Source organism: Myotis nattereri, assembly GCF_964212035.1.
Source record: "Myotis nattereri genome assembly, chromosome: 11".
Taxonomy (NCBI): domain Eukaryota; kingdom Metazoa; phylum Chordata; class Mammalia; order Chiroptera; family Vespertilionidae; genus Myotis; species Myotis nattereri.
Window position 1 is genome coordinate 37,452,432 of NC_138086.1, and position 20,500 is coordinate 37,472,931.

General features: G+C 33.1%; 1 protein-coding gene across 1 annotated transcript in view; it reads right to left on the reverse strand.

The window, feature by feature from the left end:
* The window catches only part of LOC308526758 (cadherin-related family member 4-like), a gene marked incomplete at both ends in the record, with an annotated part of 103,985 nt that overhangs the window by 58,051 nt on the left and 25,434 nt on the right, over nt 1-20,500 (reverse strand). The window contains 6 exons of the mRNA XM_081101991.1: nt 3,201-3,346; nt 4,035-4,147; nt 8,673-8,764; nt 14,619-14,801; nt 15,986-16,131; nt 18,782-18,885. Of these exons, the coding sequence (XP_080958117.1) occupies nt 3,201-3,346; nt 4,035-4,147; nt 8,673-8,764; nt 14,619-14,801; nt 15,986-16,131; nt 18,782-18,885 (784 nt within the window). The remainder of the gene's footprint in view (nt 1-3,200; nt 3,347-4,034; nt 4,148-8,672; nt 8,765-14,618; nt 14,802-15,985; nt 16,132-18,781; nt 18,886-20,500) is intronic.

Sequence of the window (20,500 nt, forward strand, 5' to 3'; positions counted from 1 at the left end):
GAGATTAGGGTTCGGGTAAGGAACTATATGCAAAAAAAAAAAAAAAAAAAAAATCAATAAAAATCTGAAATTTCTATTAAGTTGCTTTTTAAATAATGTTATTATATCTATGTTTGCAGAACATTTAGCCTTTACATGCAATACACTCTCTTTGTGAACATTATTTATTTTTAGTTCTATAAGTGAATATATATTTAACTCTCTGCATTATTTCTTATGCTGATATCACTCCAGTTATTTAGATTGTCTGGAGTGCATTCTCTAGTGAGTTCTCAGGAAGAGGAACAATATATCCTGACTGTCTTCATGTTTCTAACATTTTTATATGCTTTCTTTACCTATAAGGTCATTTTCTGTGTATAAATTTCTCAAGTCACTTTTTATGTCCTTGAGTTTCCTGAATATGTTACTTTAGTAACTTGTGGAAAAAGTGTTGTGGAAAGTAATGTTTACAATTTGATTATCAATCTTTTATAAATGAGTTAACCTTTTGCTTAGGGGCTCAAATATTTATTTGGTTAATATCTAATAGTTTACTAGAATATGATTCAGATCCAGCCATTCTGTATTGATTTTCCAGAAGTCTAGTTTACCTTTTTTGATACATAGCCTCAAATCTTTTTTTTATATTAGCAACATTTTCTTCTGTGACACTTTTTAGTATTTTTTATGTTCCACAACTTTTGTTTGCTTATTCAGGAATTTTTAGAATATGATTTATGGTATTGCCTCTTCTCTGCCTACCTTCTATATCTATCATCTTTTTTTCTATTCACTTCTATTTTTGGTCTTTATAAGTATTACATGTTCTAAATAATCACATACGTGGTAAAGTTTTTCCCCTGAATCATTTGAAAGACCTGATGTTCATCATCTCCAAGTACTTTTAAGATATGTTTCCTAAGAGCATTCTCCAACATTACCACAATAAAACGACAAAATCTAGAAGTTCCCATCAAACACTTATTGCTGAAACCCCCTTTCAAATGTCACCAGTTATCTCAGTGATATTTTTACATCAGAAGATCCAGTTCAGAATCATTCATTGTCATGTCTCCTTCAATTATGAAAGTTCTTCAATCTTCCCCTAAGTTTCATGACCATTTTGAAGATTAAAGGCTGGTAATTTTGGAGAAGTTTCCCAAATCAGATGTGCCTGATGTCTTCTCACAGTAAATTTGGGTTATGTAGTTTTGATTAAATATCACAGAACTTATATGGTGTTCTTATTGCATGCTATCAGTTTGTCTTGCAATGAGGATGTCCACTTTAATTTCTTGACTAAGATAGTGCTTGCCAATTTTCTCCACTTCAAAGTTGCTATTTTACTTTTTGCAATTAATAAGTATTTTGTGGTGAGGTATTTTGAAAATATGTAAACATCATGGTCCCCATCAAACTGACAATTTATGTGTGTATTTATATCTCAATGGATTCATGGTGTCCCATTGTATATAGTGGGCTATAATCTGCAACTATTGATATTCATTTTGATGTTTAAATTGCCCTGCATTGGCTAGAGAAAGCCAATACAAGCTGATTTCTATGTCTTTTCTGCATACCCTTGTCAACCTTTGAGCATGTTCTTGCTTTCTGTCACAACCAGATATTTCAAGATTATCTCATATTTTAACTCTTGTCACCTAAAAACAACAACAACAAAAAAACACCTTTTCTAAGGAGTTCTTACATTGTGAAATGGCATTTAGAAGTCAGTATCTGCACATTAGATGTGCTCATTGCTATTCTGGTGTCATCCTCCAGATGTAGCTACAGAAATTCATTCATGTGTCTGTGCCTATGCAATTATATCAATATTGTGTGCACACGTGTGTGTGCGTGCACACACACATACACACACCTTCCTCTACGCATACATATAAAGAAAAACTTAAGTTCACTTTAACACCTTTGATTTTAATTCATCCTCATATTGTTCATTCCAGTTTTTTCATTTTCTATAATTGTAACTCATATCTGATAGATGAAACTAGTGTTTATTTACCTTTAACATGGTTGTTTTATGAATTCCCCCAATCTTATATAATAAAAGGCTAATATGAAAATCGACCAAACAGCAGAATGACCAGTTGCTATGATGCACACTGACCGCCAGGGGACAGACGCTCAGTGCAGGAGCTGCCCCCTGGTGGTCAGTGCGCTTCGACAGGGGGAGCACCACTCAGCCAGAAGCCCAGCTCATGGCTGGTGAGCGCAGTCGTGATGGCGGGACCCTCTCCCACCTCCATGGCAGTCGGACATCCCCCAAGGGCTCCTGGAATGCGAGAGGGTGCAGGCTGGGCTGAGGGACACCCTCCCACACAAGTGCACGAGAATCAATTTTGTGCACTGGGCCTCTAGTATGCAACTAATCTTCTATCTGCTACCACTCTCTTCTCCTCATGATGGGCTTGGACACCCTTTTCTCTTTGTTTAAGCTGTGACATGCCATAGACCTTGCCCTCCAGAGGTCATCTTCCTCACCTCTCTGATTCTACTCCCTAAATGGGAGCTCTTCCTACTGGTATAATAGACAGTATGTGTTTAATCCTGCTCTTTTCATGTATGAAAATGTACCTCACCTTTTAAAAAGAAGAAACTTTTCTCCCCTTCCCGTGCTTTTTTCCTGGGTTGTTAGAGGCATGGACTCCTAATTATTGGTCATATAGAATGTAATTAGAGTTGCAAATACCATAATCAAGTACAGGTTCTGCCATGCAAATTAGCTGCAGGGTTTTGGGTAAATGAAGATTCCTCTCCAAGCATCACATGTTAGATGAGGATTAGTATAATAAAAACCCAACAAAGTTATTGTGCTTACAGAGCGCTTAGGAGAATGCATGATACAGAATAAATATTCAGTTCATTTGAATAGTGCTGTAGTTTCCATGAGAAAATCCACTTCTCACCAAAAAAAAAAAAAACAACAACAAAACCATACAATACCATCCCAGGGAACCCTACTGTGTATCTGAGTTGTTTGAGAGTCCTCTGGATCTGACAGACTGTGCAGACTATTTCCATACTTCTGAGAAGGAAGGAATGATCACTGTTTACCTCATATAAAATATGCTAAATATGTCCCTAAGTATTTTAAAGATTCTTTTTCCTAGTAGAATGATCACCAGGCTTATTTTTAACTAGTAAAAAACACACTTTATATTATACTTTATGAAATGACTAGCAATAGAAAAGCGTACCTTCACTTATTGAAAACTCTTTTTGTGTACCTATAAATTCGTAATGTACGGCGTCCCCAATGTCTCTGTCAGTGGCTGTCAACTTGATGAGCATTGTTCCCACAGGCAGATTTTCATAAATATTTATAGGTGCATCTGGTATGTATCTGTGGGACAAAAGGATTTTTTTTTATCACTCAGTGTAAACAAATGTCTCTTTTCATCTATGTCACACAACATATATTTTACATTTTGTGATACACATTTTTAACAGTTTCAAGACCCTGGTTTTAAAAATACACTATACATTTTAAAAAATTACTATATATACTAGAGTAAGTTTATGTATTTATAAAGTAAAGTTAAAAGTTTCCTTCTATCTCTAGGCCTTCTCCTGACTGTTAAATTATATTTTAATTCAGATAACAAAATAGTACAAACATTTTCACAGTCACTTTTTTATTTCAGATATGTTTGGAAATATTTCTATATCAACAAGTACTTATTGCCCAAATTCTTTTTAATGGCCACATTGATTTTACAATAGAACTGTATCAATGTGCATTTTCTGCAACATGTTACTTATTACAGATAAACAGCAGGAAAATAGAAAGTTTTGAATTCTTATTCCATCAAAAAAGACACTCTTCTGTGGTTTCAAGAACAAAATATAATTGGCTATTAAAATAATTAATAATATAAGTCTCCTAGAGGTTTGCTTCTAGGTCAGTTGGAATGTTTGTAAGAATCTTGGCAATGGAAATAATACTCAAATAACACTGATATATACCCCATTATAAAAAAGTTTTAAGGGTTAAATCTTAGCATTTAAATGTTGCATTGCCCATTGCTTACCCAAAAATAGGGCTCTCGTCATTAACATTTCTGATATTTATAGTGATGGTGCCAGTGCACGACTCCAGAGACAGGTTCCCTCTATTTCTCACGGCCACCACAAACTGGAAATGCTAAAGTAAATAGAGAAGACAGAATATTTATGATGCTCAAAATATGCAATTCTCCTTTACATTAAATAAAATTGAAAAAAAAAAACCTTTAAAAAGTTGCAAACATAAGAATGTGTAGATCTAGTCCCCAAACATCTTAAGGTCATTTGTTGAGAGGAATATGTCCTATACTCTCATACATATTTCTGTTACCAATGCTACCTACCACTTGTTATGGAGCTTTGTCATTGGTTTTGGCAATGTAGTCAATTTAAATTTAAGGCAATATAGTCAATTTAAATTTCTTTAAGTACCTAACAAAAAAGAGGAACTTATGTTTTACTGGTTAAGAAAAAATATTATGTAAAGCTAAACAACTATCTTATTTTTGAAAATATTTGAAAAACCGTGGATACTTTAGAGACTTCAAAAAGGTAGTAAAACGTTTTAAAAGCTTATATTCTAATGTGTAAAAAATAAGAAATATTGTCTAATGTAATAGCTAATCAGTTTAAAGTTAAAGTGATTTTAATTTTTCTTTTATTAAACTTAATTCTATAAGTAATAATTATACTATGTGTATAAGCTTCAAAGTGCCTTTACTTATATGAGAGTGCACCTTTTTGAGACTTCTATTTCAGAAATATTTTAAATAAATGATAAGAAAGTGAAATTACAAGGAATATTTAACTAAAATGTGGCTTAACTAAAAACACATTGCTATTAATTTGCGGGGTGGGGTGTATAAATTGCTTTAAAGGCAAGAAAAAAAGAATGATTTAAAATGAAAATCTTAGACTGTCTGGAGTTGCTTGGTGGTTGAGCATGGACCTATGTACTAAGAGGTCACTAGTTTGATTCCTGGTCAGGGCACACGCCTAGGCTGTGAGCTCCATCCCAAGGGCTATGCAAGAGACAGCCAATCAATGATGTTTTTCTTTCATTGATGTTTCTATATCTCTATCCCTCTCACTTTTTCTCTCTCTAAAAATCAATAAAAACATATTAAAATGAAAAGTTTATTCTCAAATGTGTCAATGTTTCCCTTCCTTGACACAGTCTTAAAATATTGGGGTTCCCTATAACAGTTCAGCTATTCTGAATTAGCCATTTAGCCATGTGTTCATTCATTCTCAGTATATCCATCAAGAACCAAACACTGATATTTAAAATGAGCAGCACACATTTTCTACATGGCCTATTCAGACATGACAGCAGAGCACAAAAGGGAGGATACTAGCAGCTTCTCAGAAGAGATGACAAGCAAACAGTGGCAAGGTAGCCTAGTGGTGAATAACTGTATTAAAGTTAGGCTGCTTTTGTTGGAATCATGATTCATGTATTTGCCAGAGGGATAATGTTGGGTAAGTTATTTATTCAGATTAGTGTCTTCATCTGTAGAATGAACATAATAATTGTATCTACTTCACAAGGTTTTCGTAAAAATTAAGTAAGTTATTATTTGTACCGCCTAGCTCATACTCAACATAATGTAAGTGTTTTGTTTCTTTAGAAAAAAAATAAGATGAAAATAAATGTGAAATGTCTTAGAAATCAGGTCAAGGGTACCAACACAGTAGTTGGCATACAGCAAATAGTGAATGTTTTTGAACCAAGGAACATGTATTGATTCTCAATATTTTAAGTCTTAACAAAGCACAGGAATCTCTGAAACTGATGAAGTAGATGCTTTCAATTAGAAATATTTTTTGAACACTAACTATTTGATGCCCTGTGCAGTCCCCAAGAGGCAAAAACTAAATTAGAAATAACTTTAACATGGAGAAAATCACATTCTAATAGAAAAAGACTGGCATGTAAACAAAGGAAGGTGAAATTCTATCCAACGAAGGTTTGCTTTTGGATCAGTTTGACTCCATTGGTGGATGGAGTTAGGTAATTTGGCAGAATCCTTTTAGAATATGACTGGAATAAAATTATTGGGTAGGAGAGGAGAGAGAGACTCATTTGGTTAAAGATTAGCCCATCCATGAAATTAACATATAAACGTTCCTGAGGCCAGTGATGCCCCAGGGAGCCCTGGTAGAGTCAAAAGGTTAACTAACCCCTTTGGAGGTACAATTGCTCAACACTGTCCAATACGGAAACATGTAAAGCTTTTCTTAAGGGTGAACTTGTGTAGGAAAAGTGTAATTTTACTTAATTACCCAGAACATTGCCTCAGTTCTATGCTTTTGAATATGGAGACAATTCCTTCTCCAACTTTTATACAAACCTGAAGAAGCAAAGACAAAAACTGAAATAATATTTAAATAAATTCTAATGGATAAAAGTAAAATGAATCAAATAAACTTCTAAATTTATTTTCTTAACATGAATTTCTGCTTAATCTGTGGGAGTATAAAAAATGCAATTACATAAATTTGGCATGTTTATTTCAATTTAAATAAGTTTAAAAATATTGTTGAAATATTGAAAATTATTCATATTTAAAAATATTTATCATTTTAATGTTACAATTTATATTTATTCTCACCTTAGGATTTGTTTCATAGTCCAAAAGGGGTTTTGTGGTTTTAGAAATGACACCATTATATGAATCCAAAGCAAAGTAGGCAGTGGCATTAGCTGAAGAATTTAATACTAAGAACTTTAAAACACACACACAAAAATGGTTAATCCATTAGTGAAGAAACATGAATTTTAAACTGACAGTTTTGATGCCATTATATGGCAAAACCTAGCTAGACCAATATTAGTTGTCTCAAGACAATGCCCATAAAATAAATGCTAAACTTTCTTTCAATCCCAGACTTCAAAAGCAATCTGAAAATTCTTTCACACTTTTTGGTTATATTTTTCCAAAGATTTTTATACTTAAGTATTAGACCATTTTTGGTAAATAGCTATCATTTGGTTTATAACTAGTACTTTCCAGTGTTGCATTTATAGTTTTCTAATATACAAAAAAAGTCATTTCCCCTTGTACACTCAGGAAGTGTACCTAAAGGAGGCATATGTACTGAGTTACTTGGAAGAAGCCATTTGACGTAATCTCTGCATTGACTGTCTCCATGATACAATTAAATATTGTTTTAGACAAAGTTTATTTTTCATGAGCATCAGCATGTTCCTCTTATTGTTATCACCCAGGATTATAACTGGGCTCAGGTTCAAGATGAATATTAAAGATTGTGAGAAGGATTTAGTAAATACATTACATATTTTAAATTTACATCCAGAGAAAATTATAAAACCCAGGAGACATGATATCCAATGCCATTTCCCCCAAAAAATTACAACCATTTTGATGGGCATATTAACTGATTTTCCTGTGGCTCTAAGTGAACAAGCAAAGTTGGCTTATTTTAGACTAAGATCCATAAAATGTTCTCATGGAAAAATCTCCTTTTCTTTGTTTCTTTCCTTATTATTATAGCTTTGGATTTGTTTAAAAATTATTGTTTTCCAAGTCTTTGTATAGCTTTTATTTCCCAATGATTTCTAAAATAAAACCCATATATTGTAATTTTAGTTACAGAAAATATACAGGTACACACATAATAATTTATTATTACATACACACCCATCCTTGACACATATGCATGTATCATGACCTAAACTCCCACACACCTAAACACACATATTCCAAATCCTGACCCCCCATCCTTTCCCACGCATTCACACACCCATATACATGGAGCTTCTGAACCTGGTAAAACAGAAATTATGCTCTCCTGTGTTGTCTTCTGTCCTGAGTATAAATTTCACACAAGCAAAAACAAGTAAGGAAAGAAACTGGGAGTGCTGACCAATGCCTAATTATAATCAGGTCACTAGAAAAATTATATACAAACTAAATTCTCCAACTCGCCTAAATGCTCATTTCAACCCTATTCTCCAAGCAGTGCTTATGAGCCGTTTGTTAAAAGTATGGACAAAGGGCAATAAACAAAAACTTTAGGTTGCTTTAATATGATTTAGACTGAGGATTACACAATTTTGGGCAGAATATTCCAGTGCAATAGTATGATTTCTAATATATTATATAATCAAGATATCATTTTTTTCTTGTAATATAATAACAATATAAGTCATACATATACCATGAAATTTTCTAAGAAAATCTAGTGTGATGAATTATCTTGTATTTCTCCTTGTTTACCTCCTCTTAACCTGAAGCTATTTTGTCATCCATTACTGATTAATTTGCTATTGTTAATTATTGCTGAAACCAGAAATAATATGAAGATATAACCTACTTTGTTCAAATGATGTGTATAATAAAGAAAATACTCCTATGTAAATGTAATCAGATAAATGCAAATGAATGTAAGTTCTGGTTTTTCATGTGCTTTTGGATCATTTTAAAAAGTCTATTCTTTTTATTTTAAAATCATACATTTTTAGTCTATGTTAATATATTCAAAGGTTTAATTTTCTTCTTTCATATCAATGACTACCACAAGATATCAATGATAATTCAAAGCCCGATGATATAATTTTTTGCTCATTGAAAATTTGAGCACTCCTTTTTTAACCAAAGTTGGAAAAAAAAATAAATAGATGACAAAAAAACACGTACTTCAACTTCTTGTCCTGGATCTGGATCTCTTGCAAGAATCATGTATATAAAAGCAGATGCAGGGACATTTTCAGGAACAGACACTGAAACACCTACACAATTATATAAACCATGAACAATAATTTATTTTATTTTACTTATATATTCTTTAAATGTGGAACCTGAAAACATTATTTATCTTCTAATACTGTTACATTTAAATCCCACTGGTCTATGTTTCACTTTGAGTGAATCTTTTACTCATGTATAATGATCACCATGTACATGTCACTCAGAAAATATTGGTTCACCAAGCTGAAGAGATCTCTTAGTTCTTGACATGTTTTCAGTTGAAGTTTTCCTTTTTTTTTCCGGACTTTTGTAAGCCCTAGAGTCAAAGAAGTGTAATGTTGAAAGTAACTTTGGTGATAATCTAATAAGATGCCTCTCTTTTGCTGTCCTTGGAACAGAAAGGTTAATTTATTTATTCTAAGCCACCCAGTAACTAAGTAAGGACTTGTACTTGGTCTCCAAAATCTCAACCTAAAAACCTACTTGGAGTTCAAATTAGAGTAGGAACAATATTTTCTTACATATTCTCTTTCACCTGGAATCAGGTCTCTTTACTTTTACCAAAGAATGGAAAAGTAAATATACCTGATATTGCAAAATAATCTTTTTTAACTAACTACAATTTATTTTCCCAGCATAGCTAAACATTTTTTAAATATTATTTTGTTTATTGCATTTATTTTACCAAACACTTAAAAATAGTTTTTATAACATTTTAACTTTATTTTTAATTGACTTAATTTCCAAAAGCCCTAACTATAAGAAATTTCAACATTATATTGCCTTATATTAACCCTTTTTAAGACAAACTTTTTTTATATATATATATTTTATTGATTTTTTACAGAGAGGAAGGGAGAGAGATAGAGAGTTAGAAACATCGATGAGAGAGAAACATCGATCAGCTGCCTCCTGCACATCTCCTACTGGGGATGTGCCCGCAACCCAGGCACATGCCCTTGACCGGAATCGAACCTGGGACCTTTCAGTCCGCAGGCCGACGCTCCATCCACTGAGCCAAACCGGTTTTGGTGATTTAAGACAAACTTTAAATAATCCATAATAATTCAGTTTGCACTTTACTTTTCCAGATGTCTAAAGAATCAACAATAACATTAGACTATATATATATATATATATATATATATATATATATATATATATATACTGAATTACAATTAAAATGTAGCAAACCTTCAGGAGATATTCTTTTAACTGAAGCTATTCAGTTTTCCCAGGAAAACATCAGTCTATGCCTAGAACACTCTCACTTCTCGTGGCCAGTTTAAAATTTGCCTGGGTACATCTACTTCCATATATTTGCTAAATACTTAAACAGAGTAATTTGTGTTTGCTATAAATTACTTTTACTGAGTGCCTACTATAGTTAAGATATATGTGTGTACATGTGTTTGTGCACACACACATGTATTTTAGATTATGAATCAATTGAGAATATAGCAAATGAATTATACTGTAAAATAGGGGCCCCCAATATAGTAGCTTTCGGAGGTACTGGCATGGCCAATTAAGGAATCCTTTAGTGATGAGATAGGATGCAATGAGTGAATAGTATCTCAAGAGCTATTTTGTAAGGTCTAAAATCTTCTATTAGAACAGGTAACAGTCAATAGGCATTGTTTCCTTTTCATCGTAAGTCTAGTATATTAAAATTATACTATTGCAATTTGATGTGCTTATGTATTATTTTCCTAATATTATAGGAAATTTAAGAGCTTCTAAATATTCAGTCCATCACTCTAGCTTCTGATCTATCTTCCAACACTTTGGGAGAGATAAATGAATTTTTTGCTTTTATTTAATTTTATGAAAGTTAATTTTATAAATATTTTGGTTTAAAATAATTACAGTCCTTTTTTCCTAATGATTAAAATCTCAGTTTCTCATACCTGTGCTCATCTACTTATTTTGAACAAAATAATCGCCAGACATATTTGACTTTAATCATAACATTATTACAGAAAAGGATATCATAAATAACTAAACCTTACATCTTGAATTATACTTGTACAGCTACCTAAACAAAAATATAGTATAGTAATTAAATATGAATATAAATAAAGTTACTGATAAGTATCGCTTATTTCCTAAAATAGTTTATAAGAAAAATATTAAGGGCAATGTTTCAAAATTTGAGACCAAGTATATCATTTAAACTTTCGTGGCTTCAGTTGTCAAATTACTGGGTTATTGAATAACGTAAAATGCTTAGAAACAATGTTTCATTTAGCCAGTCCTCTTTTCCTAAGAAATCAATAAGTGTTACTCTCTAGTTCTCCCTTAAGTTCCCCTATGATATTACTGATCTTTAACCTTTGCAAAATCAATACTTTTTCTAATGCTCACTTAGTATTTGTATCACAGAGATGTTACTGTGGCCCATTAATAATAATTTAAATTCAAACATTCTTCCACCACCTCTGTTGTCATTCTGTATTTCTCCTTACAGTAGTTTTTTAAAAAATTATACTCATTTCAGAAAAAAAGACCAAAAATAATTATTGCCATTAACACCCATTTTAAGAAATAACAATATCATTTTCATATTGTTACATTTAAATTTGGGGCTATTGAATAGAATGGGATATAATTGCTCAGTGTCTGACACAATGTCAATGGTCGGTCATTAAGATGTGATTTCAACTGTGATTTCTTAAATAATTGAAGCTTTTTATCTCTTTTTACAATAATGCACAAAAAATAGAGCAAAAGGGATAAAATACATCTTCTATCTGAGAGTAGTTCTGAGGATTAAATAAAAAGTTATATATAACACATCTCACAAGTGCTCAGTAAATGTTAATTACTTTTCCTTTCTCCAACCACTATTCCTTATCTTCCTTTAAACATAACCACTTGTTATTCTATTTCACCTCAAAATCAAATAATACAAATGCACACACAGTTAAAACAGACATAGTTTCTTTACCTGCTATATAATTTAGCAAATGATATTCTTTTTTAAAAAAGAGTATTCCTGCTTTCTGTGCTGTAGAATCTTGGATTTCATGTCCAGGAAACATGGCATTATAATCCAGATTAGGAAATCCTACAAAAGCCTCATATGGTTTGTCTATTTCTAAGAATGTAATAGGACACTTATGTGAATGGGTTTGTTTAATTTGAACCTTTGTTTCAAACTGAACATGTGTAAGTAGATTCGCTAATTTAGTGCTTTGTTCTAGTTAATGAAGGCACTTGGATAATTTCATACAATAAATGAAATGAATATGTATGTGTTACATCAGCCACCTGGAAATTGTATCAATTCCCTGTTTTGGGTAACCTCACAGACACCCACAGATTTACCCAATTTTTTAAAGAAAGTGATATCTTTTCTGCTACTCCTCTGTCCCAACGACCACAAACCCCCAGGATGGACGAGAAGGGCATCTTGTTCTTGATGCTGCCTAAGAAACTCATGCTGGTTCAACCAAGTCTATGGTAGAAGTCAGGTCAGGATGACCTCTTTGGGATCCATGTGTATCTTTTTTAAGTTTTGTTAAAAGGAGGAGACCAAAAGGAAATTGCAAAGAACATCAGTTAAATTGTCTCTTTTATATTGACAAGGCCTACCTAGGAGACTCTTCTCTCTTAAGTGTAGCCTCTGTGAACAGGTTCCTTTCACACAAATTTTTATTTCAGATATATTTTTACTACACATAGCAAAGGTATGTTTTGGTTCAAAGTAAGAGGTGTGCGTGTGTGTGCTTGAGCACACGTATACATGTGTGTTTTGAAACTTAAAATTTCCTAAGATAGTGATATTTCTTGAAAATGGAGAAGACATAATGCTCGTGGTGAGAAATGGATAGAGAGCAGCAATGGACAGGAATCTGGAACAGAAAAACTATTTTAATGGAGTTTGCCTTGTCCTTTGCCCTCAATTTCATTTTCCTGATTGTCTCGCAGTTAGCTGGGTAGTTGTTCATAATAGAAAGAGCAAGAGTGTTAAAATGAATCAAAATAGAGAAGGTAGAAAGAATAGAGAGGGTTTAATATGACATATAAGTAAGCAAGTAAAGTTAGAAATAAATGAAGGGTAGGAAATGGAAAAACTAATTAGCACACCAGATACAACTGATGAGATCAAGCTGACCCAACCAAATTCAAATCAAACCAATTTGTATTTTCTGAGGTTCTACTATGTGCAAAGTCTCAAGTACATTCAAATGTTTGAAACTTTTTAGTTTTAGGTCTTCATGAAATCACAAACACACATAAGGGTGAAGTCAGTGAGCAGTATATGAGATTACAATTTGTATGGCTCTGGTGAAAAGAAGAGCATACTTTATTATTTTACTCACATGGGTATACTGATTCCAATTAATAGGTTAGGGATATTTTTATGGGTAAAATTTAAAAAATGAAATACAATTGACAAAATTTTAATTGATACCAAACTTCTCAGGGACATCTATTTTACTTATACTGAAGGATACCTCCATATATTATTTTAATTATATGTTCTAATTTATATAATTAAAATCCTGTTGAAAGCAAAAACTCTTTTGGGAGCAAGACTATCAGATGAAATAACTATATACTATTAGGACTAATAATGATTCTTATTCAAGACGTTGAAATTTTGTAACTAAAGCTAGAGTTTTAATTTGAGGAACAAAAAAATTAACAGTAAAAAATGTTTATTACAATGTTCAAAAATAAAGAGTAATTTCTTGTAATCATACAAAAAGGAGATAACAATGGTTTAATATATATTTATATATAACTAGAGGCCCAGTGCACGAATTCATGCACGGGTGGGGTCCCTCGAGCTGGCTGGCAATATGGCTGGCAATCGGGGACAGCCGGTCAGGGGGAAGGCCCACAGGAGGTTGGCTAGCCAAGGCTGGTTGTCTGTGGAAGCATACTGACAACCAGGGGGCAGCTCCTGAGTTGAGCGTCTGCCCCCTGGTGGTCAGTGCATCGTTATAGTGACTGGTCATCCGGTCAGGTGGTCGACTGGGCATAACAGTCTCTTAGGCTTTTATGTATATAGATGATATGTGTTTATAATTGTTAATATCACATATCATTATGTACAATAAAATGAAGGAAACTTTTCACAGTTTGTATATAATCTCATGCTTATTTTTGAAAGATACTTTTCAATGGCGAGACAGCATTTTATCAAATGGATAGACCATCTTTTAACCAATTTCTTCTTGTTAGACATTTTGGATATTTCAAACATTATGCTACTACAAATATTAAACATAAATCTTGACTGTATGCCCCAAAATTCTGTAAATAAAAACTTTGAGAGTGCTTGCTTCGGCACCACATATACTAAAATTGGAATGATACAGAGAAGATTAGCAAAGTCATGAAACATTCCATATTTAAAAAAAAAAACTCTACTAAAATAAAATTATAATTATTCTAATATTCTTCTAAATGTTTACTAAAATAGAATTTGGGGAGATTATTTAAATCCCACTTTATCAAAGTGTTATTTTTTTATTATATCTTAGTCAACACTGGTATTTTCCCCCTATTATTGTTAAACCATGGTCAATTTAGTAGATGAAAATTATATTTTGTTGTCTAGATTTTCATGTATTTGACAACTTGTGAACTACCTCTTAATTCATATGTTATATATAAACTTAAAATAATTTTGTAAGTACTCCTATACTTAATCTGCTGCACAAAGAAGTATTTGAATGTTAATTTAAATTACACTAAATCTAATTACTATTTTTTCTTTTAGAAGTATATCTGTCACTTTATGTACTTGTCTTTTGTGAAACTAAAGAGAAAGAAATGCTTGAACTATAAGAAACAAACTATAATTCCAAGTTTTATTTAAAATTTTTCTCACACTATCATTGTTTTATGAGTGTTATAAAAAATTGATTTGTAATATACCTGCTGCTGTTGAAAAACTTGAGTCACAGATAATTGGATCATCTACATTCTCCACAAAAACTGTAAACATATAGGTACTGGTATTATTTCCATTATCTCTGGCCTCAACATCCAAAGAGTAGGTTTTAGTGTTATTTGGGTTATTGAGATTCAAAGGCTGAAGAAGAGTGATTATGCCTGTAACTAATGAAAAGAAGTAAAATGAAAAAAAATACCAAATTAAAATAATTAAGCATGTTAATTTATTCATATTGATGGTGTTTTAATTCATTTAATGATACACATTTTAGTGAATAAGAAAAGCAGTGTTTACCACTAAAAATATTTATTTAAAAATGCCCACTTGCTTTATATTTGCTTATCTTTAAATCATAATTAAATGTCATAAGTGGTTTCATCACATTTTCCTCCGATCTCTAAGTTGTCATTTATGAATCTACCAAGCATAGGTAGGATCTCTATTTAAAAATTCTAGGCACAACCCACTGTATATTAATTGCAATAATAAAGTTATTAGTGTTTTTGAGGATGAAAAAAACTAGCCAAACCATATTAAAAGTTTAATCATGTATTACTTCTGCAATCTGATTTAATCTTATTGTATAAAAAATGAAAAATGTGCTCAGAGGTCAAACTTAGGAACTTTTGTGAAAACAGAGTTGACAATTTATTCCTGACAACACCAAGGAAGATTCTTGGTTGACTGGGAGAGTGAAAAGCTAGCAGCAGCCTTTTGAATTCTTACATGTGTTTTTGCTGGCCCATCCCCTGACCATTGGCGTGGAGTATGTATAACTGTCTACCCGCCTCCGGGTCCTCTTTCAGCTTATCTGACTCTTAGAGCAAGTGTGTGTGCTCCACCTTGTGATAAAAGGCCCTAGCTTCTGCAGGATACTCACACCACCAAGGTCAGAGGCAGCAAGAACTGACAGCGATTTCAGTCCATTCTCCTGGAGTCCAGCACATGCTGATGTCCCCACTTTATATCCCCTGTCCTTCCTGACTTCCTGCATTGTGGACTTCAGGCTCCAGTATCACACACAGAGACAACAGCCTTTCAGGGAATGTTTAACCACCTTTCACATTTCTGTTCCTGGTGGGGTTTTTTTTGTTTCCCTGTGGTTGAACAGAATATCCCAACGAGCACAAATGAAATTAAGGAGACAGATGTGACTTAGTTGTCGTATAGTTTACCAGAAATTCACAGATTAGCAACTATCATAGGCTGCATGTTTTTGGTATGTTTCCATCCTCACACTTGATTTAATTTGGGGGTAGTTTTATCAGGCCAACATCTAAAATAAATGCAGGAATTCGATAGTGAATGTTGAAGAAAAGTGGGGTCAAAGTGGGCATTTAAAACTTACAAGGGTCCAAGCTGAACATGTCCTGCTGAGTTTTAAAGGAATAAGTAATGCTGCTGTCTTCATCTAGATCTGTTGCTTTTACTCTTGCTATAATTTCTCCAACAGGTTTATCTTCAGTCACATTAATTGTATTTAAAGGAAATGGCCTAAAGAAAAAATATGATGATGAAGAATGTTGAAAATGCAAACTTGTATGCATATATACGCTGAGTTAAGATAATCTAAATCATCTTTTAGATTTGTGATGTCACCGCCTTCATCTTGTCAAGAAGTTAAGATCCAAAAGTATTTAAATGTTAAGAAAACCCATTTTTGGCACAAAGTTACTTAATTTTTGCATAGGCATTACTTTTTCATCATCTAGTCTCTGGTATCATGCCAGAAATCAAGGATATTGTGGCAAAAAGATGAAACATTGAAATACTGCACCTCTATTATTTCAAGTATCAAATGTATGGAATCGTTGGCAACTGAACATAAGGGACTAAATATAGTCATTTTCATCTTGTTATCCAGTGTGATGAAATGCTGTCCAAACTGGTAACTTATAAAAGCAAATGATCAAAATATTTCTTATAAATTTATTGCTCATCTTTTTAAATCCTAAAGTTCCTCATCAATTTCCAGAACATTCCTGAAACTTTTTTTTTTAACTTAACCTACCATTCAAGCATCGGACATTTATTGATAGCCTACAGTGTGTCGTTCCACTTTTACACCGAGTTCTAAATCTGCGCCTGCTCTTCAGGACTTGACTGCTTGTGTAGGACACAGATTCAAAGAACTATAATGCTATGTGATAAATACCATAACTTTGTACAAATTCAAACAGAAGGAAAGACTAAACCTGGGGTTGAAAGAGATATTCAAGGAAGTTCTCAAAGGAATGTAATCAAAGGAAAAAGGAGGTGAATGGCTAGCGCTATTCCTCTGAGCAACCTTGTTGACCACCACAATCCAGTGTGGCTTCCCCTCCACAGTGTGGTTATTTCTTTAAACCATAATGTAATATAACTCACAATACTAATATTTTAGATCACTTAAATAATTTCCTTCTCTGTTTCATTGTCCTTTAACATGCTATGTCTCTTAAGAGATGAAAACAATATTTGGGGGCAATATTTTAGTGATTTGGGTATTGCTTTTAATATCTAGCATTAAATTCTACCAAGTAAAAGCAAAAAAAAAATAATAATAATTCTTGTTAAAGGAGTGAAGGCAACAGAAAAATGTTCAAAGAAGTTGGCGGTACCTTAACTGCAAATGTAGGTTGAGAGTTAGGGTAACTATCCCCAGAAATAAAGGAGAAACTAGCTCCATATTTGCTTCTAATTTAAGTTAAAGGGACTTTGAGGGCTCAAATAATGAATGCTCTCCTTCACCTATAAAGATATAACTTAGTGATGGAAGAAAAAGAATTTAAATACTACTATTTTTCTTTTTCTCTTTAGCAGTTTTAGGTATGAAACATTTGATTATTCTTAGATTATAGTCCTATATTTGCTACATTTTGAAGTATAACATCCACCCGCCATTTATAATCTGCAAATGTTTTCCAATGTCACAATTATATCTCAGAGTATGGGAGTAAAATAGTTTAAATTAAATATTTAATTATTTAAAATTAATGTATTTATTAAAAAGCAATGTAAGAAGGTTACAACACCTTTGGGGGAAATATAAAAGGGAAAAAAGACACACACAAATCCTTTCTCCATATTACAATGTTGGTCATTTTTATATTTTTACAGTATTTTACTGTGGAGAGCCGATATAGGGTTAAGCCTGGGACTGACCTGTTGGCAAAGTCACAAACAGGGCTTCCAAGTCTTAAACAACCCAATCTGAGAGGTAGCCGCTGATTTACACATGCTATCATTTAAAAAATAAAAAAGGGCTAATTTGCCGGAAGCTGGTCCATCCTTGCTGCTTGACACAGTCGCTGCAGGGAAGAAACATTTGCACAGCAAATGTTTGAAGGGACCTGGCGTATATGGCATACTGTTCTTAATATGTTTGCTCCCCTTCTTAGAGCTATGTGTTTTAACCAAGGTCACCTCTCCTGGAAAGGTTGTTTCCCCAGGTGGGGATTTTTTTCCCTGGAGTTAGGGATTAACAGGACTAAGGAAGGGAATAAAACCCCTTAACTAAGTGCCAGGCGGGTAATTAATCACCTTAACTACAAACAATCACGCTTAAACTACATAATCTTTACTTAGGATAATCTCCTTCAGTTACTTCCTTGTAGCTTAACAGAACAGTAGAGTAGTGACCTTGGAATGGAGATAACACCTTTGGAATAGAATGGATAGGATTAAAATCAACAGAACTAGATGGAGAGGGGATTTTTTGGCAAAGGTCAGATAAACTATGGACATGAAACAAGGAACTGTAGAAGGTTAAGGGAGGACCCAAAACATACCATGATGTAACTACAGAGGCATGCTTATAGGATCAAATGGTATAAATACAGATGTAACAGGAGAATAAAAAGAGAACCTTGCTATGCTGATCAACTGAACTCTGTTTCCGTGTCATTCCTTCTTCGCCGACTCCGTCCACACCTTTGGGAACCCCTGGACCTGCTGGGGCTGGACCCCAACATTTTACAGTATTTTCTAGTATATATTTTACTAGATATAAGTATATGTTTTAATCATGTATATATAATCATTGATTTTTAGTATAACAATATAAAATATTTCTACGTAACTACATAATCTTTATTATTCTTATGTTATAAGTAAAAAGTTTAGTCATTTTCTTATGATTCTACTTTAAAATAAATATGCTTACTCAAATTGAGGCTTCTCATCATTTATGTTTCTGATTTTTATAATTAGTGTCCCTTGGCAAAACAGACCTGTTGTATCTGTTGCTCTCAATGCAAGCTGGAAAACCTGGAAAAGAATTTTCAAAAATGTTATAATATGCTATTTTGTAATATGTATCTATATGGCTCCTGCTAGTTTATTGTTTTATTATGTTTTATTTTGTTTTAACATTCTTCTAACATATATATATATATATATATATATATATATATATATATGTTTATTGTTTTTCTTCTAGGCCATTGAAAAAAATACAACTACTTTCTTAGTTAAATATACATTATTTGTATATTTCAAAGTGGCTTCATTTTATTTTATTATTTATTTATTTATTATTATTTTTTATTTTTCTATTTTTTTAATTAAATCTTTATTGTTCAGATTATTACAGTTGTTCCTCTTTTTCCCCCTACAGCTCCCCTCCACCCGGTTCCCACCCCACCCTTTGCCCTTACCTTCCCCACACTGTTCTCATCCATAGTTGTACGATTTTTGTCCAGTCTCTTCCTGCACCCCCCATGCCCCATTCCTCCCGAAAATTGTCAGTCCACTCCCTTTCTATGCCCCTGATTCTATTATATTCACCAGTTTATTCATTCATCAGATTATTTGTTCACTTGATTTTTAGATTCACTTGTTGACAGATACGTATTTGTTGTTCATAATTTTTATCTTTACCTTTTTCTTCTTCCTCTTCTTAAAGGATACCTTTCAGCATTTCATATAATACTGATTTGGTGGTGATGAACTCTTTTAGCTTTTTCTTATCTGTGAAGCTCTTTATCTGACCTTCAATTCTGAGTGATAGCTTTGCTGGGTAAAGTAATCTTGATTATAGGTTCTTGCTATTCATCACTTTGAATATTTCTTGCCACTCCCTTCTGGCCTGCATAGGTTCTATTGAGAAATCAGCTGACAGTCGTATGGGTACCCCCTTGTAGGTAACTAACTATTTTTCTCTTGCTGCTTTTAAGATTCTCTCTTTGTCTTTTGCTCTTTAATTATGATGTGTCTTGGTGTGGTCCTCTTTGGATTCCATTTCTTTGGGGTTCTCTGTGCTTCCTGGACTTGTAAGTCTATTTCTTTCACCAGGTAGGGGAAGTTTTCTGTCAATTTCTTCAAATAGGTTTTCAATATTGCTCTCCTTCTGGCACCCCTATAATTCAGATGTTGGTATGCTTGAAGTTGTCCCAGAGGCTCCTTACACTATCTTCATTTTTTTGAATTCTTTTTTCTTTTTTTTTTCCAGTTTGGTGTTTTTTGCTTCCTTGTATTTCAAATCTTTGACTTGATTCTTGTGATTCTCTGGTCTGCTGTTGGATCTCTGTATAATATTCTTTATTTCAGTCAGTGTATGCTTAATTTCTAGTTGGTCCTTTTTCATATCCTCGAGAGTCTCACTAGATTTATTGAGGGTCTCACTAAATTTATTGGCGGTTTCTAGAAAATTCTTGAAAAATGTAATAACCATGGTTTTAAACTCTATATCCAGTCGTTTGCTTTCCTCTACTTCTGTCGTTTGTGACCTGTTTCTTTGGCTCCGCATTTTGACTGTTTCCCTGTGTTGACAGAGTGCCTTTCTGTGCTAGGTGTCCTATAGGGCCCAGTGGCTCAGCCTCCCCAATTACCTGAGGTGGACACTCTTGATACACCCCTTTGTAGGCTTTGTGCACAGTCTTGT